This window comes from Scyliorhinus canicula, chromosome 16 (genome assembly GCF_902713615.1).
Source record: "Scyliorhinus canicula chromosome 16, sScyCan1.1, whole genome shotgun sequence".
Classification (NCBI taxonomy): domain Eukaryota; kingdom Metazoa; phylum Chordata; class Chondrichthyes; order Carcharhiniformes; family Scyliorhinidae; genus Scyliorhinus; species Scyliorhinus canicula.
Window position 1 is genome coordinate 95,846,707 of NC_052161.1, and position 27,800 is coordinate 95,874,506.

At 45.2% G+C, this 27,800-nt stretch overlaps 1 protein-coding gene across 4 annotated transcripts in view; it reads left to right on the forward strand.

Moving 5' to 3' along the window:
• Window positions 1-27,800, forward strand: part of epha8 (eph receptor A8) — a 711,779-nt gene that overhangs the window by 502,099 nt on the left and 181,880 nt on the right. For all 4 annotated transcript variants that reach the window (XM_038821567.1, XM_038821564.1, XM_038821566.1 and 1 more), the window contains exon 14: window positions 26,362-26,511. In XM_038821567.1, coding sequence (XP_038677495.1) covers window positions 26,362-26,511 — 150 coding nt within the window. The remainder of the gene's footprint in view (window positions 1-26,361; window positions 26,512-27,800) is intronic.

Here is a 27,800-nt window from a genome sequence, read left to right on the forward strand (position 1 = left end):
CGAGTGGCAGGACAAATTCCCTCCCACCGAAATTCTTACAAGGTGCAGCACACCTAGTATGGAGAGTATGATCACTAGAGCTCATTTCACTCAGTCAGCCATGTGGTTCATAAGGAGGATTCCCGCATACCAAAGATGGTATTCCACAGTGTGAGAATAATGCATTGCAGCCCCGAATTACTTCCAGGCACATTGAACTTCTAAAGGAGACATGTGTCTTTTTAAAAATTACAAGCAGAGACAGGGGAAATATGAATGATGCAAAAGACTAAACTTTAACCTCCTGTGACTTCAGAAAGAATGGGGACTGCTTGTCATATCCCAGCAGACACCCAAAACCCATCTTCTGGTCATCCTCATCTCAGAATGTGAAATGGTCTGAGTTCAAAGAAAATTGACTCTGGGATGAAAGACACATTGCTTGTTCCCTATCAAGAATACACAGGGAACTGAGATTAAAAAGCCAAGTGCAGACCTGATCAGTGTACACTTGTGCTTGGGCATCAATGTGTGTGACTCAGGAACAAGAAGAGACAGCAGCCACCCCTACAAAAAGCATACAGGCAAAAAGATTATTTTTCTCTTTCTCCCTGTTGCTCGAAGAGGCTCATCCAATGCTGCCATCGAGAGGAACTGTTCTGGGCCAGGGTTTAGAGAACCCCAAAGTGTATCATGGAGTTCACCTGACCCACAACTTTGAATAGATTGTGGTATGGGGAGCACACGGCCCACTCTGCAAAGTGGTACTTCAGAAATGGAAAAGTTATTTTTTAAAGCAAAACAATGTTTATTCTATGAACTCAAGTTAACCTTTTTAAAACAAAGTGAATATCTTAGCAACCATTAATTCAAAGATAACCCCCAAAGAATACAACACTACGTAATCCTTTAAACTGTCCTTTTAACACCCAGAAGACTTAACAAACCTTTAAACAGTAGCACATTAGGGTTTACATTCAATACTGAAAACATGTATAATTCTGAATTCACCAAATGATTAAGAGATAGTCCTTCATGGCAGAGAGCCCAACAATACAGCTGCTTTGGCTGACTTCAGCTGCAACACACTGAAAAACAAAACCAAAAAGACAGAGACACACCCAAGCTTTTCTCAAAGTGAAACTAAAAAGCAGAGCCAGCTCCACTCACACTCTGACATCACTGCAGTGACATGAGCAGCTAACCATTTCTTAAAGCGACATTCCCATGACAGGATGTAGGATAACTTTCCAGCCACTCTGCAGAATCCAGTGTCTCAAATATTACTGCTAACATGGCAAAGTCAGCTCCACTGGAATCACACACCACAACATACCACCATCTGTGCACACAGAGAGCCAAAGACTGATATGTTTTATTTTACATGTATCTGGACTTTCACCTTCTCATCTGACCAGTGTTGAAGGTGTGGGGTGCATTTTCTTTTCTCAGGTTTTAAATTACCAATAAACTTGCGCTTTCCTTGACTCAAGAGAGCCTGGTTAAATTGGCTCCTATTAAAAAGTAAGTCCATTTAGACAGGGGTGAGGGGGGGATTACTTTTAAATTAACATTGTTGCAACCAGCTATGGGGGTGGGGCGGGTTGAATAAAGTAAGGGAGCCAGCTCATTCTTCCTCACCCAGAGGCATAGCAAAATTAGGAAGTTAGGAAGTGAGTGAGAAGTCGGGAAACTCCTGCAGACAGGAAAATCTGACACCACGGACATAGATGTGTTGGAGAAAGTGCTGACTCTGACCCAGGTACTGGCTTGCAGCTGAGAGGTAAACACACAGGAGAACTGTTCTCGGGCCTGGAGTGCGCAGAAAGATGATTTAATTTGCGTGTAAAGTTCCTAATCGCACATGTGGGAATGAATACAGCTGCTGGATATTAATAATACCGATGGAGACAGGGGGACCATTGTCAGGCTGACATTAACGTTGGACTGCATGCTGTGCACCATTGTAGCGCTATTATTATTAGAACTGGTTTTGAATTTGATATTTATTAGAAAGCAAACTGTATAAATACAGAAATGTTTTTTTTTTAAGTGGCTGCCATCAAAGTGGCATTTATTTTGCTCCTGCAAAGCTGACTGCTATCTATTATTAACATGCCTGGAACTCCTGCTCGTCTGTTTCGAGAAAATGTCTAAGCAATTTAAAATGAATAAATCCCTTTCCGAATTTTGATACTTCTGAAACCGTTTTATAAAAGTATGATGTTGAGCACTTATCGATGATTATTTAGTCACCTCCCTGTTCTGCGTAGATTTAGGAACCTGCAGCTCTTTCTGGGGTACCTGATGTACAAGGAAGCTGAAGCAAATTCCTCGGAACATTTTCTCATCTGGTTGCAAGAAATTCCCAGTCAATGGGGTCCCAGAATTTCTCTGCAGCCTTGTCCACTGAATCCCATGGGATCATAAAGTGATTTAGTATTTATACAACATGGTGCTCGGGCCTTTCCACAGGATAATGATTGTTACAAATGCAATTTAGCCCACCTTCATTCAACTGTCCAATGATCAGTATCAAGTAAAACTAAAATAGTAATTAATGTTCATTGTATAACTAAATTTTGCGTCGAAAAAATACTTACGTTACAGGGGGTCCATGGAATTTTTATAACGTGGGAGGGGTGGGCCACAGAGGCTAGGAAGTTTAAGAACTGTTGTTCTAATTAAATGACAGAATGGGCTTGAGAGGCTGAATTAACTGTTTCTGTGCTGTTTCGGTGTTCCAAAGACAAATCCTCACTCCTCCTATTGTTTCTGTTGATGGTCTAACTATCTGTGCTGCAAGAACCATCCAATTGATTTGGGGGGAACAGGAATTGGTGCCAGTTTGAGAGCGAGGGTATAGGAGGACACAGACTGTGATGTATAACAAATGGAATGGAGTCATATGACTCATATGTAAGTGTTAGACTCTTAAGTTTCAGTGTGAGTTTGGAAATCCTGTGGAACTTCCCTCCGTCTCCAGCCAGACCTCTTCATCATAAAAGTATTATTGAGATCAGGAGGTTCCTTGCCGTTCACTGTCAGCACCTTGGAAAATTGACTGTAAACTGAGCAAAGCAGTGTTTGTTGTGGAAATTGTGTTCAACAACAAAGTAAGAATTCCGGTGTTATCATCCGATGTCCAGCAACGGCTGAGGGGGACGGTGTTGTTGTGTTTACGGGAAAAAAAAGACAGAACTTGCATTTGTAAAGTTCCTTCCATGGCCTATGAATGTTCCAAAGGACTTTCCGTAAAATACGTTTTGTTGTAATGCAGTGCTGTAACATAGAACATAGAACATAGGATTTACAGTGCAGAAGGAGGCCATTCAGCCCATCGAGTCTGCACCGGCTCTTGGAAAGAGCACCCTACCCAAGGTCAACACCTCCACCCTATCCCCATAACCCAGTAACCCCACCCAACACTAAAGGCAATTTTGGACACTAAGGGCAATTTATCATGGCCAATCCACCTAACCCGCACATCTTTGGACTGTGGGAGGAAACCGGAGCACCCGGAGGAAACCCACGCACACACGGGAGGATGTGCAGACTCTGCACAGACAGTGACCCAAGCCGTAACATAACGACATTAACAAAATGGACTATTATTTGAATGGTAAAATATTGCTGCATGCTGTTATGTAGAGGGACCTTGGTGTCCTTGTGCATGAATCACAAAACGTTGGTTTGCAAGTGCAGCAGGTAATTAAGAAGGCAAATGGAATTTTGTTCGTCATTGCTAGAGAGATGGAGCTTTAAAACAGGGAGGTTATATTGCAGCTGCGTAGGGTACTCGTGAGGCCACACTTGAGAAAGGATGTACTGGCACTGGAGGGGGTGCAGAGGAGATTCACTAGGTTAATTCCGGAGTTGAGAGGATTGGTTTATGAGGAGAGACTGAGTAGACTGGGAGTATACTCATTGGAATTTAGAAGAATGAGGGAGGGATCTTATAGAAACACATAAAAGTATGAAGGGAAGATATAAGACAGAAGCAGGGAGGTTATTTCCACTGATGGGTGAAGCTAGAATGGGGCATAGCCTCAAAATAAGAGGGAACAGATTTAGGACTGAGTTGAGGAGGAACTTTTTCACTCAGAGCGTTGTAAATTTGTGGAATTCCCTGCCCAATGAAGCAGTTGTGGCTACCTTGTTGAATGTTTTTAAGGCAAAGATAGATAGATTTTTGAACTGTAGAGGAATTAAGGGTTCTGCTGAGTGGGCGGGTAAGTGAAGCTGAGTCCACAAAAAGATCAGCCAATATCTTATTGAATGGCAGAGCAGGCACGAGGGGCCAGATGGCCTGCTTCTGCTCCTAGTTCTTATTTTCTTATGTTCTTATGACATGCAGCAAACAATTAGCACAACACGAGCTCCCACAAAGAGCAACGCGATAATTACCTGGTGATCTATTTTGTTGGTTATTGGTAGAGGGATAAATATTGGCCAAGACACCAGCGAGAACTCTCCTGTCCTTTACATATCTGAGAGCACAGAGCGGACCTTATTTTCGTAACTCATCTGTAGCACTGCACCTGCAACAGTGCAGCGCTCCTTCAGCAATGCACCTGCAACAGTGCAGCGCTCCTTCAGAAATGCACCTGCAACAGTGCAGCGCTCCTTCAGCAATGCACTGGATGTCAGCTGGGTTTACTCTGCAAGTCTCTGAAGGAGGCATCAACGCCACATTTTCTTTGACTGATGAGCGAAAGTGCTGCAGACTGAGCCATGGCTGACACACAGTCATGCATGTATTAAAGATATTGGGTTTAAGAAGAATTAGAACATGCATATCGATAGGTACGTATCGAGGAAAATGGATGGGTGTATGGGTTTTGAAGTTGTAATTCAACCCAATGCTGATTTTCAAAGCAGTGAAAGAGCAATCATTGAATGAACTGCTTGCTGCGCCAACCTATCACCTCGCCTCCTGACAGAAACCTTCCCTTTCAGCCTCTGAGCTCTCGCTGCCGTTGCCACCCTTTCCTTGTTGTTGAGAGTTGAGTGACAATGCCATGAGGTATAACACTGCCAAAGATACCAGCTCCTATCAGTTGTGGAATAAATATACTGCAAGTCCAGCACGATAAACAAAACCGTGTACAGCCCTGACAGTAGTAAAGGAATGGCCTCAGACGCATTAGTTTACTGTCTGCCACCAGCTGACTGAATTCAGTTCAGTGAGTGATGGGGTTTGTTATAGAGGAGGGGTGTAGCAGACAGGATTTGAAACCTTACTCCTACGGTGTAAACAAAGCAAAGACACCACAATAGCAACCAAACACATTCCCTTTTTCCTTCTTGATTTCTCTGTTTGAGAGGTCAGAAATCAGAGGATCAAAGGGCCAACCGGCCTCCAAGGAGTCTATGTTCCTGTGGCAATGCGTGCTATTACATGCATGTTGTCGCCTGGAGCTATGGGTAATGCTGGCCAAGGCTCTGTAGTGATATCATGGATGTGTTGTAATTCATCGATTAACCACGAGGGGTCTCATTAGTATATAAGTGAATGTTCGTGTCAGGTGATCTCAGACTGACGAAAGAGGTTGTTTCTGCATGTCATATTGTTATTCATCTGTTGTTTTGTATATATTTGACCCACAGTTAATGGTAATAAATTGTTTATAGCTTTAGCTACAAGTGTTCTTGTAATTTAAATCAGGCCATTCAACAAGAACATTACATGGTACCTATGGCGCTGAGGACCTGGGTTCAATACCAGCCCCAGGTTGATCCCGGCCCCAGATCACTATCCGTGTGGAGTTTGCACATTCTCCCCATGTCTGCGTGGGTTTCACCCCCACAACCCAAAGATGTGCAGGTTAGGTGGATTGGCAACACTAAATTGCCCCTTAATTGGAAACAATAATTGGATACTCTAAATTCATACAACAAAAACACTGAGAAAAAAACTATCAGCCTGCCAGGAGGTCCACAGAGATTTGAAGATTTTGCAGACTGCATGAATGAACTACATGGAGTGGTTGAAGCCACCAATGAATCTCAGATTTCATGGTAATGTGGACAGCTGGGAGGCGTGTGTTTAAACAACAATTTAATCTGTTTAAATTTAGGCAAATTTAAGTAAATTTAGAAGATCAACCAGATTTGTGTAAGATAGCGATGCTCTTAACAGTGGCAGGGCCCAAAGCAATTGTTGTGTTTAATATGTTTATATTTGCGAACGATGAAGATAGTAAAAATTTTAACAAAGTAATTAGAAGATTTGATGAATGTTGCAGCCCCAGAAAGAATTACATTTCTGAATGCTATGTGTGAGGATCACATTTACAGAAGACAGAAGAGTCCATAGATCATTTCATCACTGATTTCAAGTTAAAAGCTAAAATCTGTAATTTTTCTGTGGTGGAATCATCCATGATCCAGGACCAGATTTTGTTTGGTGTGAATGAAAATATGATGAGGGAACCGTTGTTGAGGAATCGGAGCTGTCCTTGGAACAGACAGTTAAGATTTGTTAGGTTCATGAGCTAGCAGCACAGCATTCTAAACTGTTTCTCAATAATGGTGGCGTCTTCTTGGAGGAAAGCACTCCGATACGCCCTTTTTCCAAAAAGGCGGGAAACTTCCGAAAAAAGGCGGGAAAGTTCACACACCAACAAAAAAAATATGAGGACAAAGTTTTTATGTGTAAAAGATGTGGTCAAAGGCATAAATTAAGGCACTGTCCAGCGTTTGGCAAGTTTTGTTCTAGATGCGAAGGAAAAAAATCACTTTGCTCAGAAATGAGCTCAACCCCAGCTCAGTCAGCACAGTGGAAAAAAAAAGTCTCCAGTGATAAAACATCATTGTTTGTTGGAATAATAACAGAGAAGAAGAATTTTTGGAGACATCAAAAAAATCAAAAAAATGCAAACGGATGCTCCATTTAAAATAAATGCGGTTGATGAGGACAAATGGCTGCTACCACTTGAAATGAATGGTACAGTGGTCCAATTGAATTTAGACACTGGCCAAAGCCAATTTAATCATCACGACTGATTTATACATTTAGCCGATTAGAAGAAATCACAAATATCTCAGAGATTTTCTTTTTATAAATTTAGTGTACCCAATTCATTTTTTTTCAATTAAGGGGCAATTTAGCGTGGCCAATCCACCGAACCTGCACATCTTTGGGTTATTGGGGCAAAACCCACGCAAACATGGGGAGAATGTGCAAACTCCACACGGACAGTGACCCAGAGCCGGGATCAAATCTGGGACCTGTTGCTCGTTCTGGGTGAGTGTGCTTAACACTCAATTTGGCTCTGTTTCTTAACTTAGCTCTGGAGTCGCCAGGTATCGTTAAGACACCGCCACAAGCTTCAAGGTGAAGTTCAAAGCAATAAAACCATACACCAATTAGTAAGTCCAAACAACTGAGTTTATTATAATACAATTATAATAACTACTCATGCACACGCTAAAAGGATTAAACTTATTCCTACCGCTAAATAAACTAATACTTATCTCGAAGGAACTGCTGGGTCAGGGAACAAGGCCTCTTGCTCTGCTCTGGTCTGCAGACTTCAGGTTGTTATAAGTAAAAAGGGGTCAGGAGTGCCTATCTCTGGTAGCGATCGTTGTGAGGCACTTACTTGTTGGCGGCTGCTGTCCGAACCCTCTCCTCTCTCTCGTTCAAGGTCTTCTTGGCAAAAGCTGGTCAAGGTGCTGGTCCACGGAGGAGTGCTAGTCAAAGAGAGAGGAGGGCTGGAGGAGAAGACTGAACCATGTGTGGGACCTGTCTTTTATAGATCCCAGGGGATCCGCGCCCCTTTGGGCGGACTCCCTTACCTGCTTGGAATCGATTGGGTCTCTTCCCAATCGATATGTTTGAATCCCCCAATAATGGGGCAGTTCCTCGGTAACTGGGGCGGTTCTTGGGACTTATTGTTTTGGGCTTCTTTGGCGCCGAAAAGTCTGGCCTTCCATTCAATGTATCGATCTGTGTTTAACTTGTTTCCATTGTATCTGGGGATCGCCCAGTATCGCCTCATTAGTATGTTAACTGGCTTCTTTTCACAGTGCTGTCTGGTTTCTGCAGCAGTCAAAACTGGTTTCTGCAGCAGTCCAAATGTACAAGCGCTTTGCAAGCTGCTTGCTTTACAACATGTCCATTTTCCCTGCATTCCTTGCAATCTTCCATTTTGTGTTGGGCAGTGGCCACCCCAGGTGGCTACAGACCTTGGCGCGGTGAGGCAGCAATGTTAACCACTGCGCCACCTTGCTGCCCCATCTCTGAGAGATTATAATGCTTCAAGCATTAAATGTCATGTTGCTTGTGACCCGATTGTGATGGTGAAGAATACAGTTTATTCCATCCCATTCTGTATTGTATCCGAGGGCTTGGATTCATTATTAGGTGATCAGCCCCTGTGAAGAATTAAGTCCAGTGCCGTTGGTATATAGCATCCACAAGGATTGGATCAACACTCCAACCATGAGAACATTATCAGCAAATTCACTGATGCGTCCACTGATTTTAGTGCACTACCATTCACTAACGAGTAACAATTTAAGGAAGATGCATTTTCTAAAGCACTGATACAAACTATTAGCAGTGAAATTGCTGAAGATGTAGATCTGCATGTCAATCTCATTTCCACCCTACCACCTGTATTAGATACAAAACCACAAGTTATTAGAACCTAACAATGGGGGTAAATTCAATGGTATGTGTGAAACAAACAAAATGGTGATGCTCATATAGGCATGGGTCCAAAGATCTTAATGAAAAAAGTGTACATATTGTAAACAATCATTACAGAAAGCAATGGACAGCCGATTTGATCCATATCTCACGAAATCACGTTACAAAGTGTTGCCATTGTCATATGATCGATCGGCAGCAGAGTTACTTCTGAATAGAAGGTTGCGTACCACACGCCCATACTTGGAAAAGAAGGAAGAGAATGCAGTGGTACAACAGGAAATGCAAAACATTAATGCAAAATGAAAAGCAGATCTATGATAGAGTGTCTAGAACTTTACCATCTCTGAGAAGTGATGACATTGTGAGAATAGAAGACTCAGGCAACTTATCGAGAAAAGCTATTGTACTAGCACCTCATTCCTACAATGTACTGACAGACGAAGGGTTGGTTTTAAGAAGAAATCGTCGTGCATGGGTAGGTTTTAACATGGTGGATGACGAACCTATGTCAGAATCAATGTCAGCTGCAGTGTCAGATAGTTCAGCAGTTCCTGAGCATGAGAATGTCATGGAGAACATTCAGTCTACAAGTTCTGAGCAGCAAGGTCAAACTTTGAGTAGATGAACCAGAGTTAGAAGAAAACCTGACCAACTTAATTTGTAGATTTGGACTGTACATACTATGATTGCTGTTCTTGTGTGTGTACATATATATATATATATTTATTAAACCAGTTTTAAAAATTAAGACTGTTAGACTCATAGGCTAATGATAATACATGTAAATATACTGATGATAATATATTAATTTATTCCTTCAAAGGAAAGGGGATGTGGTGATTGCATGGTTGTGTTGTAATTCATCGACTGGCCACTAGGAATCCCATTAGTATATAAGTGAATGTTAGCGTCAGGTAACATCAGACTGACTAAAAAGCTGGGAGAGAGGTTGCTTGTGCATATTCATACTGTTATTCATCTGTTGTTTTGCAGATATTTGACCCAACAGTTAATGTTAATAAATCGTGTATAACTTTAGCTACAAATGTTCTTGTAATATAAATCAGGCCATCCAACAAGAATATTACAGGCTCGATGCCTGTTCCAGCACATGGCTGACCAGGAACCTTTCCCTCTCTTACCGCTTGACAGTGGTGTGTGTTTGGGAGGATTTGTAAGTTGACAATCAAGCTGTTTGCCCAAGTTGTGAATGCATCTCCCTTGGCCATAAAGTCCTGTAGTAGGCACTGTGGCATGTTGGTTAGCACTGCTGCCTCACGGCGCTGGGGAACCAGGTTCAATTTCGGCCTTGGGCAACTGTCTGTGTGGAGTTTGCACATTCTCCCCGTGTCTGTGTGGATTTCCTTTGGGTGCTCCTGTTTTCTCCCACAGTCCAAAGATGTGCAGGTTAGGTGGATTGGCCATGCTAAATTTCTCCTAGTATCCAAAGATGTGCAGGCTAGGTGAGGTTATGGGGATAGAGGGGGAGGAGGAGCGTATCTAGGTTGGGTGCACTTTCGAAGGGTTAGTGCAGAATCGATAGGCCAAATGGCCTCCTTCTGCATTGTAGGGATTCTATGGAGGACTTGAACCTGGATGTGTTGGTTCAGATGGAGAGGCTGTTACCCATTCAGAGGCAGGAACACTGCTCACTGCATCACAAGACCTTCCCAGTCACATTACACCAGTGCAAATGGCAAATCCTAAGGAATTAATCTCCCTGGGCATTGAATCCCCAGTGCTGATTACTCCTTTGATCCTGTACATTTAATTTGTCCTAATTTGCAACATTTGTTGTCAGATATGTATGGGAAACAGTTTATGAAATAACTTTTAGCTCTGAAATTGTTACAGCTGCGAAAGATCAGCTTTGAGCCTACCTTTTAGATGGTTCTCCTGGCTGTTAATATGGTCAACACTCTGCATTAATACAAATTGATTTGCACACGCTCAATTTGCCCATGTAAATGGGAGTAATGAAGTGGAATTTAGTGTTTGCTCTCAATCCTCCGAGGACAAACAGCAGCAGATTTTCACAGTGACAGTAGGAATTTGTCAGTCGGAAACATTTAGAAAAGTTCAGACAAAGCCACCAGGGAGTAGAATTAGTAAATTCAAATTGAAACAAAAGGACCTTTGAAAAGCATTACTAAGCTCGCTGCCATTAAAAAAAACCTCACTCATATGGGCTGCATGTTGTCTGGGTGAAATTGCCATTGATTTTCTCCACATATATTTTCACAGATTTTGTTTTGTTCTTCTGGCCTGATAAAGTGCTTTTACCGCTGACGAACCGTTTCACACAACTGCTGATCTTTCCCCAGGTGCCTAATGATCCTCCCGACTTACTGGGTTGCTAGGTTGCGCTGTTTTGGAGGCCCTCTCGGTAGTTTAGCAATAATATTGGAATCCCGCGCAGATTAGCTTGGTCCCTGGAGGAACTGAAGATTTAGCTCTCGCGCGCTGCTCTGTGACTCTGGAGAAGAGGTGTAGGGACACTAAAAAAGGGTATACTTTTCTTTCTGTTCTTCGTAATTCATAGAAAGCCATTGGAGAAGGACAATAAAATAAATCTTGTTGAACTTGGCAGGAGGCAAGAGGCCATGGGCGCAATTCTCCGGAAATAATTCCAAGTTTGGCAGCCAGCGGGAATTTCCGCGAGCTTCCCGGCGCGAGACTCAGCGAGGCCTGCAATGCTATCAACGTTAATTCGTCCACTTAACGAGGCGTCACTGGCTTCTCGTCGCAAATGAAGCCTCGCCAGCTGATTTGCCAAAACCGCGCTCACCAATCGCCCCGCTAACAAGGTCAAGCAGTTTATATTCTTTTTTTTAAATATAAATTTAGAGTACCCAATTAATTTTTTCCAATTAAGGGGCAATTTAGCGTGGCCAATTCACCTACCCTGCACATCTTTTGGGCTGTGGGGGTGAAACCCACGCAAACATGGGGAGAATGTGCAAACTCCACACGGACAGTGACCCAGAGCCGGGATTGAACCTGGGACCTCGGCGCTGTGAGGCAGCAGGGCTAACCACTGTGCCACCGTGCTGCCCTAAGCAGATTATTTTCTAATAATAATAATCTTTATTGTCACAAGTAGGCTTACATTGCACTGCAATGAAGTTACTGTGGAAAACCCCTAGTCGCCACATTGCGGCACCTGTTTGGGTACAGAGAGGGAGAATTCAGAATGTCCAAATTACCTAACGGCACGTCTTTCAGGACATGTGGGAGAAAACTGGAGCACCCGGAGGAAATCCATGCAGACTCCACACAGACAGTGACCCAAGCCGGGATTTGAACCGGGGACCCTGACGCTGTGAAACAACAGTGCTAACCAATGTGGTACCATGCCCCCTGGATGAGACATTTGTTCCTATCTCTTACTCCCCTGTTTTTTGCTAAATTGGTAGTGGCGGCAAATGGACGAAAAGCCACTTGAGACAATACAAAGACTCTCCAAATTTTGTGCCCCTATTTAGGAAATGCCTTTTATCATAGAAATTACAGTGCAGAAGGAGGCCATTCGGCCCATCGAGTCTGCACCGGCTCCTGGAAAGAGCACCCTATCCAAGGTCCACACCTCCACCCTATCCCCATAACTCAGTAACCCCACCCAACACTAAGGGAAATTGTGGACACCAAGGGCAATTTATCATGGCCAATCCACCCGACCTGCACATCTTTGGACTGTGGGAGGAAACCGGAGCACCCGGAGGAAACCCACGCAGACACTGGGAGGATGTGAGACTCCGCACAGACAGTGACCCAAGCTGGAATCAAACCTGGGACCCTGGAGCTGTGAAGCAATTGTGCTATCCACACTGCTACCATGCTGCCCTAACAGTCCCCATCCCTTTAGTTCTGACTTGCATGCTTTATCATTGGACTGTTTTCGGAACATGACAAATTTGCATTTGAAATTATGCTAATCATCTGACAGAGGGAAATTGGATGTGAAAAACAATCATAATTTCAGTGCCATACTGTGCCTCATCAACCCTCCTTCTATATTAGCATTCGAAATACGATGCGGGACATGAGGGAAGTTGCCGTTTCTGTGGTATCCAATGGGTGAGAAACACTCAAGGCGCGCAGGGCAGGATACAAAGAAAGAGATCTGTTAAGATGTAGTCCTAAACTCCCACGCCCCGAAATATCACCCTCCCCGACCTCTACCCAGGCCAGGGTTTTTTATGCTGTGGAGCCTTCCCGGTTGAGGGGGAAGCTCTACCTCCCCCCCCCCCCCCAATTACAGTGGGGGGGGGGGGGGGGGGGTCATATTCTTTATCAGTTAATGGGAATCAGATGGGGCACACTCCCTTACTTCCCAGGGGGTCTTAACAGTTTTATCCCAAGTTACGATTTCAGGGTAAGTAGTTCAATCCTTCGGCTCCACTATGTTTACCCCACTCCCAGTTATCTGATGGAGTTGGGCAACGTTTGTTGTGTAAGCTATAAATAAATCATCTTTATAAATGAAGGTGCGGAAAAAACACAATCTCATGTTATTGCAGCTGGTGCTTCAGACATTGTTTAATAAAATTGTGCTATTAGATTTAATAACAACTGCGGCTTTGTCTCCATTGTGACATTATTCACATCTCTCGGTTTTATTGATGCTTTGATTGTCACTGTGACTCTGGACTTTTTTATTTCTCCAAAGTTGCAACGATGCTGTTTCAGAGAATGCAGTGACATCGTGACAAGTTTACAGTGGCAGCTTTCATTAACAATACAGATTCAGGGCTTTATGTTAAAAACCAGGACAGGGTGTATTACTTTAAAATAGCGTCTCGATATTTCCTGGCCTAAATCGTAAACATGGACTGAAATGGCGACGTGACGGATCAATTTTTAGCTGCATGCCGCATGACTTCGGTTATGCCTGTTATGCTGTGAGGATGTCAGTACGTTATATTTTATATCAAATTGATCACAGTTGAATTTGTTAGCTTGGTCTTTGTGGAAAGACTAGCAATAAGGGAGTGAAAAATAGTAAAGCAAATCTGTGCAGTTCACTGGTGTAAGCAGGCATTAAACAGACATTTATATGGAGTTCGCTGTGTGCTACATTCCTTCCAGAGGATCATGGAATTTTTTTTTACTGTACAGGAGGCCATTCAGCCCATCGAGTCTGCACCGGTTCTTGGAAAGAGCACCCTACCAGGCCCACATCTCCACCCTATCCCCATAACCCAGTAACCCAACCCAACACGAAGGACAATTTTGGACACTAAGGGCAATTTAGCATGGCCATTCCACCTAACCTGCACACCTTTGGACTGTGGGAGGAAGCCGGAGCACCCGGAGGAAACCCACGTGCACACAGGGAGAACATGCAAACTCCACACAGACAGTGACCCAAGCTGGGAATCGAACCTGGGACCCTGGAGCTGTGAAGCAATGTGCTAACCACTATGCTACCGTCGGGAATAGAATGAGCAAAAACATGTAATTGTAAAGAATCAGGCAAGGGTCCTGTTCTTATCACAAACATTCCAATGGTACAAATACCTATGTTTATTAGAACATTGATGGACCTCATTAGAGGTATCTTGTAACTTCTACTGGTCCCCTGGTCATCATTACAGTCAGGGGAGCCTTGAAACAGAGTGAAGGAAAGCACCAGGGTAATATTTATGAAACATAGGACTGGATTTTCCGATTGGAAGACTAAATGCTAATGCCGGCGTGGGAACAGTGGCATTTCACGCCCAAAAAAACGGTTCAAAAACCGCACCGGTCCTCCGCCCGGTGGGGCCTAGCAGGCGCGCAGCGTAAAGCCCGGTTTTATCTGTGGATAGTGCCGGAGAATTCCCCGGTCCTTGGCCTCGCACCCCATGGAACACCCCCTACCAGTGCCCCCAGGCCCCGACAAAGCCCCCCCTGCCCACGGAATGCCCCCCCCCCCTCAACTGTGGTTAGATTCAGTCCGCAGCCGCCACGGAGGTTCACGAAAAGAAAATGGACAAGTCTTCCACGCCGCCGGGAACTTGGCCCATCGGGGGTGGGCATCGGGGGTGGGCCTCAGGTGACATCCCGAGGCCGTCCCGATGGCGTGGAAGAGTATGCCACTTTCGAGGGGGCAGAGCATTGTAAAAGCGGTGCCGCCCCTGAGTACGGCGCAAACGAGGATTCTCCGGCCAACCGCCAAACGTGATTCTGGCATCGGATATCGGAGAATCCCGCCCATAGACTGCGAAACATCTTTGGGAATTTTGCAACAGTAAGAAAGGGCATTTTAAAATAGTTCATAGGGACTTAGCCCCTGAGGGGCGACATCAACCTTTGATCACTGACTAAGCATGTTGTACAGGGACTGACCCATCCCTGATTGCCAAGATTCTGAACAGATGTATAGAATAATAAAAATAATCTTGTTTATTGTCACAAGTAGGCTTACATTAACGCTGCAGTGAAGTTACTGTCAAGCCCCTCGTCGCCACAGTCAGTATAAGAAAGGCACACCATCCTTTGTTCCTCATTGTGCAGCCAGGCTGTTGGCCAATGAGTCAGATGTTGCTTTCTTTCCCCTGGGTATGTGAGCAGCACTCCAGGTGTGAACAGAGACAAGAGGGGCCAGCTGGGTTGAGGAAGAGAAAAGTTTGTGCGTGTCGCTCAGGGACTGCGTCGGAGACAGGATGCCTGGATGAAGGAGGGCAGTTTCATTTTGTGTGGGTTCGAGTAAAGCAATTGAAGGGCAAAGTTGGGGATTGCGTGGAAGATCCAGCTTTGTAAATATCATCAGGCAACTGGCTGTGTAAACCTTTGTCAGATTAAAGTAAGGTCGGCCAGCCGCCGTGTGGATTGGGAGGATTTAGCTTCTGTGGGACACTTGGAAAACAAGGACATAACTGAGGTCACAATTATCTTACATTTGTATATCCTGAATTATGTTATTCACCTGTTCATGAACGATCAGTGTGCGATTTATATTCCTGCGATTTTGGAGCATGTTTCTGTAAAGTTAGTGTGAGAATTTTGTAATCCTATATCTGTATCCCTGACATTTTTAATTCTGTATGTACCTGAATTCTCATGACAGTTCATGGGTTACAAATTATTGACACAAGACTACACTTACTCTTGACTCCTTGGGGTGGATGAAGATTTTATGCAGTAAAGAGGTTGATAGCCAGTTTTACATTTTTTCCCATTTTTATTTCTATTGAATTCAATGGAAACACTTATGAGAAATCCATGCATAAATGTAAATACATTGTCCACGGATACAGAGAAAATAATATCCATTTCTCCGTTGAAAGCTACAGAATTGGCGCAGCAATGTGAGGATGAATACAAAGAACAAAGAAAAGTACTGCACAGAAACAGGCCCTTCGGCCCTTCAAGACTGCGCCGACCATGCTGCCCGTGGAAACTAAAATCTTCTGCACTTCCGGGGTCCGTATCCCTCTATTCCCATCCTATTCACGTATTTGTCAAGATGTCCCTTAAACGTCACTATCGTCCCTGCTTCCACCACCTCCTCCGGCAGCGAGTTCCAGGGACCCACTACCCTCTGTGTAAAAAACTTCCCTCGTACATCTCCTCTAAACCTTGCCCCTCGCACCTTAAATCTATGCCCCCTAGTAATAGACCCCTCTACCCTGGGAAAAAGTCTCTAACTATCCACTCTGTCTCTGCCCCTCATAATTTTGTAGACCTCTATCAGGTCGCCCCTCAACCTCCTTCATTCCAGTGAGAACAAACCAAATTTATTCAAACCCTCCTCATAGCTAATGCCCTCCATACCAGGCAACATCCTGGTAAATCTCTTCTGCACACTCTCTAAAGCCTCCACATCCTTCTGGTAGTGTGGAGACCAGAATTGAACACTATACTCCAAGTATGGCCGAACTAAGGTTCTATACAGCTGCAACATGACTTGCCAATTTTTTTACTCAATGCCCCGGCCAATGAAGGCAAGCATGCTGTATGCCTTCTTGACTACCTTCTCCACCTGTGTTGCCCCTTTCAGTGACCTGAGGACTTGTCCACCAAGCTCTCTCTGAAACTCTATACTCTTGAGGGTTCTACCATTCACTGTACATTTCCTACCTGTATTAGACCTTCCAAAATGCATTACCTCACATTTGTCTGGATTAAACTCCATCTGCCATCTCACCGCCCAAGTCTCCAAACGATCAAAATCCTGCTGTGTCCTCTGACAGTCCTCATCGCTATCCGCAATTCCACCAACCTTTGTGTCGTCCGCAAATTTACTAATCAGACCAGTTACATTTTCCTCCAAATCATTTATATATACTACAAACAGCAAAGGTCCCAGCACTGATCCCTGCGGAACACCACTAGTCACAGCCCTGCAATCCGAAAAGCACCCTTCCATTGCTACTCTCTGCCTTCTATGATCTAACCAGTTCTGTATCCATCTTGCCAGCTCACCTCTGATCCCGTGAGACTTCACCTTTTGTACCAGTCTGCCATGAGGGACCTTGTCAAAGGCCATACAGAAGTCCATATAGACAACATCCACTGCCCTACCTGCATCAATTATCTTTGTGACCTCCTCGAAAAACTCTATCAAGTTAATGAGACATGACCTCCCTTTCACAAAAACGTGCTGCCTCTCACTAATACGACCCCTTGCTTCCAAATGAGAATAGATCCTGTCTCGAAGAATTCTCTCCAGTAATTTTCCTACCACTGATGTAAGGCTCACCGGCCTGTAGTTCCCTGGATTATCCTTGCTACCCTTTTTAAACAAAGGAACAACATTGGCTATTCTCCAGTCCTCCGGGACATCACCTGAAGACAGCGAGGATCCAAAGATTTCTGTCAAGGCCTCAGCAATTTCCTCTCTAGCCTCCTTCAGTATTCTGGGGCAGATCCCATCAAGTCCTGGGGACTTATCCACTTTAATATTTTTCAAGACGCCCAACACCTCGTCTTTTTAGATCTCAATGTGACCCAGGCTATCTACACACCCTTCTCCCGACTCAACATCCAACAATTCCTTCCCTTTGGTGAATACTGATGCAAAGTATTCATTTAGTACCTCACCCATTTCCTCTGGCTCCACACATAGATTCCCTCCTCTGTCCTTCAGTGGGCCAACCCTTTCCCTGGCTATCCGCTTGCTTTTTATGCATGTGTAAAAGTCTTGGGATTTTCCTTAACCCTATTAGCCAATGACTTTTCGTGATCCCTTTTAGCCCTCCTGACTCCTTGCTTAAGTTCCTTCCTACTTTCCCTATATTCCACACAGGCTTTGTCTGTTCCCAGCCTTCCAGCCCTGACAAATGCCTCCTTTTTCTTTTTGACGAGGCCTACAATATCTCTCGTTATCCAAGGATCGCAAAAGTTGCCATATTTATCCTTCTTCCTCACAGGAACATGCCGATCCTGAATTCCTTTCAACTGACATTTGAAAGCCTCCCACATGTCAGATGTTGATTTACCCTCAACCATCCGCCCCCAATCTGTGTTCTTTAGTTCCCGCATAATATTGTTATAATTAGCCTGCCCCTAATTTAGCACATTCACCCTAGGACCACTCTTATCCTTGTCCATCAGCACTTTAAAACTTACTGAATTCAGGAGAACAGAAACAAGTTAGGGTGTGGGCAGGTGGGTGGCGAATGCAGTTCAGTGTGGACAAATAGACAAGGGTAAGGAAGTGCTCTGACATCTGTAGAAGACGTGGCTTGGACCATATTAAAGTATTGTGTGCAGTTTGAGCCCAGCAATGTAGAAATTATAAGAAAAGCAAAATACTGCGGATGCTGGAAATCTGAAGTAAAAACAGAAAATGCCGGATAAAGTCAGAACGTCTTGCAGCATTGGTGCAGAGAAACAGAGTTAACGTTTTGAGTCTAAATGACCCTCCTACAGAAGGGCACAGAAGAATGTAGAAACTATATGGAACCAGGCAGAAGATGCACTTCAGATGATAAAGTATAACGGTAAAGAGGTGTTGTTGCAACTGTACAAGACATTGGTGAGACCTCACCTGGAGTATTGTGCTGTTTGGGCCCCCTTATTTGAGCAAAGGTGTAGTGGCATTGGAGGCAATTCAGAGGAGGTTCACTCAATTGATTCTGGAGATGAAGGGTTTGTCATATGGAGTGACATTGATCAGTTTAGGCCTATACTCTCTAGAGTTTAGAAGAATGAGGGGAGATCTAATTGAGGTTTACAAGATGATAAAAGGTATGGATAAAGTAGATGTGGAGCGGATGTTTTCTCTTGTGGGGCATTCTACAATGAGTGGTCATAGGATAGTAGGTAGCAAATTTAAAACAGAGTTGAGGAGAAGCTGCTTCTCCCAAAGGGTTGTGAATCTGTGGAATTCGCTGCCCCAGAGTGCGGTGGATGCTGGGATATTGAGTAAATTTAAGGAGGAGTTAGACAGATTTTTAATTGGTAATGGGCTGAAGGGTATGGAGAACGGGTAGGATGGTGAAGTTAAGGCTAGGTGGAGATCAGCCACGATCAAATATTGGAGCAGACTCGATGGGCCAAATGGCCTAATTCAGCTCCTAAGTCATATCCACTTATGAACTGATGATACCCAGAAATGAGAGGCGATGTTATGATGAGAGATTTAAAAGTTAGAATTGCGTTTAATCTGCTCCAACAGTGGAAGGTTTGTGCAAAGAATTTGGGAAAGGTTATTTCGTTGGGCAGCACGGTAGCACAAGTGATTCACTGCGCCAGGGTCCCAGATTCGATTCCCTGCTGGGTCACTGTCTGTACGGAGTCTGCATGTTCTCCCCGTGTCTGCGTGGGTTTCCTCCGGGTGCTCTGGTTTCCTCCCACAGTCCAAAGACGTGCAGGTTAGATGGATTGGCCATGATAAATTGCTCTTAGTGACCAAAAAAAGGTTAGGGAGGGGTTGTTGGGTTACGGGGATAGGGAGGAAGTGAGAGCTTAAGTGGGTCGATGCAGACTTGATGGGCCTAATGGCCTCCTTCTGCACTGTATGTTCTATATTCTATATTCTTGTGGTCAATAAATCAGAATCAATTAGGAGTCATTCGGGACATACGAAAGGGAGCAGTTAAAAGATTTGCTTTCAGCAGAGAGCTTTTGGAAATGGAATAAATTATGATTGAAGCTTAGTCACGTACTAAAGGAATTGTAAAATCTCCTGAAACCAAACAACAGGATTGAAGGAAATAAAATAAGATCAGAAATAAAATAAGATCAGTCAGGCCTTGGAGTGATTTCCAGATGTGCACACTTCAAATGCCAGCGTAGATTCCGTTCAAAAATGTTCAACTTACAAGAAACCACTTAATTTCAGACGGTGTGATGCACTGTTACAACTAACTCCCTCAAACACTGATGTGTTATGCAAACTTTATTATTCTGTTGATGGGCACAATAGTGGGAGGAGAGGTAGAAATCACGCCATCGTGTATCTTTCTTTCTTAGAAAAAGGCTGATCATGGATACTATGGAAGAAGCTACTGTGGCTAGACTGAAGTATGTTGTTTCCAGTGGTTCAGGGGTGAAGAGCAGGGAAGTGCCAATACAAGATTAAATAGAAGCAGTTTAACAAATTGGGTCAGGAAAACATTATTAACACCGAGATTTATAAGGCTATGACATTCACTTCCAAGTTATTGTGTGAGGCCGAAAGTGAACCTTCAAGTTTAGATTGGATGAGGTAGATATTGAAGAGTAGTAAAGAGCTTTGGTGCTTTTTGTTCATGTGTAGGGTTAATGACTACTTAATAAGCCAAAAACTCTGTTTTCACGATGTCTCTTCGATGTAACCATCAGTGTGATAAAACCAGCGGCAGAGTGTCCACGCCGTCGTAAATGCCGTCGCGTTTTACATGGCGTGAACGGGCTGCTCCCACGTCTAATTCTGGCCCCTACAGGGGGCCAGCACGGTGTTAGAGCGGTTCGCGCTGCTCCAGCTGCAGATCCCGGCGCCAACTGGGCGCCACGGGATCCACGCATGCGCAGTAGCGCGGAGCCAATGTGCGCATGTGCAGTGACCTCTTTCAACGCGCCGGCCCTGACGCAACATGGCGCAGGACTGCAGGGGTCGGCGCGTAGGAAAGGAGGCCCCCAGCCACAGAGGCCGGCCCGCCAATCGGTGAGTTCAGATCGTGGGCCAGGGCACATCGGAGGCCCCCCGCCCCCCCGGGCCGGACCCCCCCTTCCCCCCACAGGCTGCCACCCGACCCTGACACGCCGAGGTCCCCCTGGCTCAGAGCAGGTTAGAACGGTGGCGGCGGGACTCGGCTCCTTTCCTACGGCCGCTCGGCCCATTGGGCCGGAGAATCGGCGGACTGGCCGCGTAGAGTGGCCCACGACCGGGGCCGCACCAACCACGCTGGCGCAGTGCGGAGAATCGCGTGCCGGCGTCGGGGCGGTGTGGCCCGTTCGCGGGGATTCTCCGGCCCGGAGCTGGGAGAATCCCACCCCAGGTTCTTCAGACAGGAGTTGTCAAACATTTTTAATGCAAACCATGCTTGCTCAAAGTTCATAATCTGTCTCTGAATATTTTATTGCAGTGTCCTGGGTTTGTTGGATGTATCACTGTGTAGTTGAACATATTCATCAAATCTTTGTTAGATGGCTCTCTGAGCTCAGTGGTGGTGCTCTTTCCATTGAATGTAAAGGTTCTATGTTCAAACCCCATTATGAACTTGAGCATGTAATCGAGGTTGACACTTCAGTTCAGTACTGAGGGAGAGCTACTTTATCAAACATGCTGCCTGAGATGTTGTCAGCTTTCTCAAGATTGCATGACAAAAAGCTTGGGTGACTTTTCCTGGGGCCCTGATCAACAGTTACTCATAGAACTATAGAATCAATACAGTGCAAAAGGAGGCTGTTCAGCCCATTGAGTCTGCAATGACCCTCTGAATGAGCACCCAATCTACGTCCATTCCCTGCCTTATCCCCATAACCCCACCTAACCTGCACATTTTTGGAATGTAGGGGGAAACCAGAGCACCCTGAGGAAACCCATGCAGACACGGGGAGGGGCTGTTTAGCACACTGGGCTAAATCGCTGGCTTTGAAAGCAGACCAAACAGGCCAGCAGCACGGTTCAATTCCCGTAACAGCCTCCCCGAACAGGTGCCGGAATGTGGCGACTAGGGGCTTTTCACAGTAACGTCATTGAAGTCTACTCATGACAATAAGCGATTTTCATTTCATTTCAAGTGCAAACTCCACACAGACAGTCACCCAAGGCCGGACTCTGATCACTGACGTGGTGAGGCAGCAGTGCTAACCACTGTGCCACCATGCCGCCCTTACGTCAGCATCACAAAGACCCATTAAGTCATAATTCATCTCATTGCTGTATGGGCTTTGCTATTGGAAAATTAATTAATTATAAAACAATAATCATGGCACTTAAAAATAAAGCTAATTTGCTATGTTTAGCTTAAGACAATAAGACCATAAGACATTGGAGCAGAATTAAGCCATTTGGCCCATCGAGTATGCTCCACCATTCAATCATAGCTGATATGCTTCTCATCCCCAAGACATGTGTTCCGAGCATGAGAGGAGATTTGTAATTATTCCCTTGGTCTCCCTCTCCAGGTCTGACTGTAACAGGGTTTTTGTGAATTGAGGGAGGATGTGCTTTGCCAATACTGCAGGAGGTGCACTATTTACACTTTCAGATTGTAATGAGTTAAGTCAGATGGGTTTTCTGAGGTTAGACAAAGAACAAGGTAAGCTTATTGGAGTTATTTCCTGGACTTCATCGAAATCGCTATTCATATACCAAACACATTCGATGAGGCCCCTACCACATTAATGCTGATGACAGAGTAAGAGACACTGTCATCAGAGTAAGAGACACATTCCGGCACCTGTTCGGGGAGGCTGTTACGGGAATTGAACCGTGCTGCTGGCCTGTTTAGTCTGCTTTCAAAGCCAGCGATTTAGCCCAGTGTGCTAAACAGCCTCTCCCCATATCTGCATGGGTTTCCTCAGGGTGCTCTGGTTTCCCCCTACATTCCAAAGATGTGCAGGTTAGGTGGGGTTATGGGGATAAGGCAGGGAATGGACGTAGATTGGGTGCTCATTCAGCCTTTTTACAGTTTGTGAAGATGACAAAGCAAAGAAGTATACAGTTTGCTGTTCTTTGACTGGTCTCAACACACAGTGCATTTTATTTAGTTGTCTACCTGGGTGTTGATTTCCAAATTTTATTTCTCAAAGATCTTAGTTTGCAATAGATTTCTCTTCTCAGGATGGTTATTTTGCAAATCTGGGCACAGTACTTCCAAGAGAGAAAGAGACAGAGACAGACAGGGCAAACAACTTTAGTAGTCAGTTCCAGTCCAGCATTGCTTTGGTTTCTCCCCTACTTGGTAAACAATCCCTGCAGCTTTGACAAAGACACCCAGACTTGAAGGGTTAGCTCCCTTCTCTCTCCATGGATGCTGTCAGACCTGCTGGGATTGTCCAGAATTTTCCATTTTTGTTCCTTCAAGCACCTTCATGGCTGTATATTCCGGAGAAATTCTTTTAGTCCATGTCTTCTGCAGTCTCTGTGTTAGGACGGATAATTGCAATTTGATGCCTCATCTCAGAGAAGTTTGAAAGGTTTCAGAGTATAAAGCCTGTATATAAAGTATAACAGTACATGGGGCAGCACGGTAGCATTGTGGATAGCACAATCGCTTCACAGCTCCAGGGTCCCAGGTTCGATTCCGGCTTGGGTCACTGTCTGTGCGGAGTCTGCACATCCTCCCCGTGTGTGCGTGGGTTTCCTCCGGGTGCTCCGGTTTCCTCCCACAGTCCAAAGATGTGCAGGTTAGGTGGATTGGCCATGATAAATTGCCCTTAGTGTCCAAAATTGCCCTTAGTGTTGGGTGGGGTTACTGGGTTATGGGGATGGGGTGGAGGTGTTAACAGTGGGTAGGGTGCTCTTTCCAGGAGCCAGTGCAGACTCGATGGGCCGAATGGCCTCCTTCTGTACTGTAAATTCTATGATGATGGGGCAGGAACATAGGAATTAGGAGCAGAAATAGGCAACTCAGCCCTTCGAGCCTGCACTGCCATTCAATCAGATCATGGTTGATCTTTCACACTGTCCAGGGGGTTGAACGTGCTTTTACTTCATCCCACTTGGTGGATGCAAGCAATATATTGTTACCATCTGGACAGTTTCCATTGCCTATAGAGGATTTTATTTTTATTAACCAGCCGATAAAAGAAAAAAGAAGAAATTGTTTTTCTTTTTCTAAAACAAAGCACATACTCAGAACACATGAAAGTTGTTCTATGAATGCAAGTTCTCTCTTTTTTGTGTGAAACATGGTACACAAAATTCCTTACTGCTCAAATAAATCCTGCATGTGACTTAAAATCTGAGGAAAACAATCCCTCGGGATTTGTTCAATAAATTTCAAGCGCCTACAAGATTTATTACCAGGAGTCTATGAACTGAACGTCACATAAAAGAGCTCCACATAAGAGAGCTTTAATGATGAAGTCTGAGGCAATGAATTGTAACATTTAAGGAATTTTATTTGTTTGATGTTGTTTTCATTCTTTTATTCTGGGGTTGCTGCATTATCAGCTTCCCGCCTTCTTAAAAACTTTGATTAAAATGACTTTCCGTGAAAGATAACCCCTTTACAAGTGCTCTCAGTCTATTTGCCCCTCTCCCACTGATACTGCTGTGAATATAACACTCTTTTACACTTGCGTTTATGCTCTTGGAAACATTATCAAATGGAAGATATTCATCTTTCCCTTCATTTCAATTACTCAGCTGTGTAAAAAAAATCAAAGAAATTGAGATTATACATGACGATTCAGCCCGTACTCACTCGTTCGTCTTCATCCCCAGCTCTCTCATGACACACGCCCCTGCTGTATATTGAACGTTACAGTGCCCATGTTTCCGCTACATCTTCTGAGGTGCTAGCTGTGACCCACTGGGCAGCGGTGCATTGTGATGTGTACCGTGGTTGTGAAAGGTACTATTTGAATGTTTTCCTTCCTGCTGTACTGTGTTCCCCAGAATGGAATAGAATTTTCTGGCCAGAATTCTCCAGCCGGCAGCCCACCCTGCTCACAGGGTTCCTAGCGGAAAAGGAAATCAATAGGAAATCCTATTGACAAGTGGCGGAGAATCGGCATCATTTGCGCCGGCGTGTTTGGCGCGGCGCTGGCCAGAGGCTGCTGGAATTGGCTGGGCCGCCGATGGGCCGAGCGGATCCGACAGAGTCCCGCCCGCACCGTTCACCCCTGGTCGCTGCCGGCGGGAACTCTGCGCGAATGGTCGAGGGGCGGCCTGTCGGGGGGGGGGGGGGTCTCCTTCATCGGGGAGCGGCCTCCAATGGGGTCCGGCCCACGATCCGGGCCCACTGATTGGCAGGCCGGCCTCCCTCTCCCCCCTCCTCCCCCTCCCAGGCCCACTTTCTGGCATGGCCAGTCCCTGAATACCGATGCCATGTTGAGTCGGGGCTGGTGCGCTAAAGAAGTCCCCCGTGCATGCGCAGGTTGGCGCGGCGCCCATTTGGCGCTGCGAAAGGAGGCTGGCGCAGCGTGAATCGCTCCAGCGCCATGCTGGTCCCCTGCGGGAGCTAGAATTGGTGGTACCCGGGCCCGGTTCGCACCGACGGTGCAAACACTTGGGCTCCATATTGGAGAATCGCCCCCATGGAATCTCACCGCCAGTGAACGGCAAGTCACGGAGAAACACACAGCTGGAGATCCGGAGAATCTAGCACTCTATATATGGTCTGACACATGTGTTGCAAAGTCTTGGCATAATCTCTAGCACTTGGTTTTCTGTCCTGCTGTCTGTATAGTCCGATATCCCATGCAGTGTATCGCATCGGAAAGATCCAGGCCCCTAATTGATAACTCTCACTGTAGGAGTGGTACAGTTGGCCCACTGCTGAGGAATGGAAATTGTATTCTATTACTACAAAGAGCAGAGGAGATTTAAGAATTAAATCTCTATCCCAAGGGGATGCTGCTGATCATCAGATGGTTGATTATAGTTCCGCCGACCATCAGTGTTGTTAATCTAGCCTTTAACTGCCCTGGAAACCATGGGCCAGACTACACTAAACTCCATGTGTCCAAATCCTGCAGCACAGATCTCTGCTGCAGACGGTCTCCCCGGGATAGGCTGTAATTCCACTGAAAATGTTCCATCCTCCGGAATTTGACGGGAGTCAGGAATGCTGGCAAAGGGCAGCCATAAAGCTCACTCTTCCGAAGGCTGGGAGCTCAGTGTGAAGTCCATTATGCAATATCCGAGAAGTGTACAGTTTGTGCAAATTCTTTCTTCATGGTGTTCTGGATGATATTTACAAGAGTCAAACAATCGTTAAGCACAGAGGAGGTAATTTAGTCTATGGTGAGTGTACTGACTCTTCGAAAGAGCAAACCAATTCATTCTAATTTCATTCTCTTTCTCCAGAGCAAAGCAAATATCTTCTATGATTTTAAACAAGGCAAGAATTCTCTGGCCGTTCACTGGTGATGGGATTCTCCGGTGCCACCGGCAGCGCACTCCCACCCGTGTGTTTCGCGACGGCGTGGGATGGCTTCAATGGGAATTTTCATTGACAGCGGAGCTGCGGGAAGAGAGAATCTCACCGCCAGCGAACGATGTGCCAGCTCCCACCGGCGGGAAAGCCGCGGCTGGAGGACCGGAAGAATCCCGCCCCCAAATGTTTGCTATTTAAATATTTCCACTGCTTTGAGTTTCCAAACCTTTTCTAAGAGTTAAACTTTATGCCTAGGGAGGAAAGATCCCAATCCGCTGGACTGCTCCCGAGGCCATCGCGTACCGCAAGTTCTCCTCAGCCAGTGATGTCTGGAGTTATGGCGTTGTCATGTGGGAGGTGACATCCTACGGAGAGAGACCATATTGGAATATGACAAACCGAGATGTAAGTACCGAGCTCTACTTCACATGTGTGCTGCTACTTCACAAGAACGTCTTTGTCAGCATTAAGTAACCGTTGAATAACGGTGAGTGTATAATAAACCAACAAGCTCCCAACTTCACGTGAGATCATCACTGAAATCGTTGACATGTTTCTCATTTTGATGTCACTGTCCCCTGAAAATTCAGTCGCTGAAATTTTCAATGTGGCAGAGACACAGTTGGACTTTTTAAGATGGAAAATTATAGATTGGCTACCTACAATCCACACACACATACGCACACAATCACACAGATAGACAAACACATACAGATGTATTGACACACATGCAAATGCACAGATACATATCACACACGCACATATGCACATACTGAAACACACGCATGCATTTAGACATACACGCAAGTATTCATGCAGATATACTCATGTGTGTTCATCCACACAGGTGCACACTCACATAGACACATACCTACACGCAGAAATAGAACATAGAACATAGAACACTACAGTGCAGTACGGGCCCTTCGGCCCTCGATGTTGCGCCGACCTGTGAAACCATCTGAAGCCTATCTGACCTACACTATTCCATTTTCATCCATATGTCTATCCAGTGACCACTTAAATGCCCTTAAAGTTGGCGAGTCTACTACTGTTGCAGGCAGGGCGTTCCACACCCCTACTACTCTCTGAGTAAAGAAACTGCCTCTGACATCAGTCCTATATCTCTCACCCCTCAATTTAAAGCTATGTCCCCTCGTGTTCGTCATCACCATCCGAGGAAAAAGACTCTCACTGTCCACCCTATCTAACCCTCTGACTATCTTATATGTCTCTATTAAGTCACCTCTCAGCCTTCTCCTCTCTAACGAAAACAACCTCAATTCCCTGAGCCTTTCCTCGTAAGACCTTCCCTCCATACCAGGCAACATCCTAGTAAATCTCCTCTGAACCCTTTCCAAAGCTTCCACATCCTTCCTATAATGTGGTGACCAGAACTGCACGCAGTACTCCAGGTGTGGCCGCACCAGAGTTATGTACAGCTGCAGCATGACCCTGTGGTTCCGAAACTCAATCCCCCTGCTTATAAAGGCTAGCACACCATATGCCTTCTTAACAGCCCTATTAACCTGGGTGGCAACTTTCAAGGATTTATGTACCTGGATGCCGAGATCTCTCTGTTCATCTACACTACCAAGAATCTTGCCATTAGCCCAGTACTCTGCATTCCTGTTACTCCTTCCAAAGTGAACCACCTCACACTTTTCCGCATTAAACTCCATCTGCCACCTCTC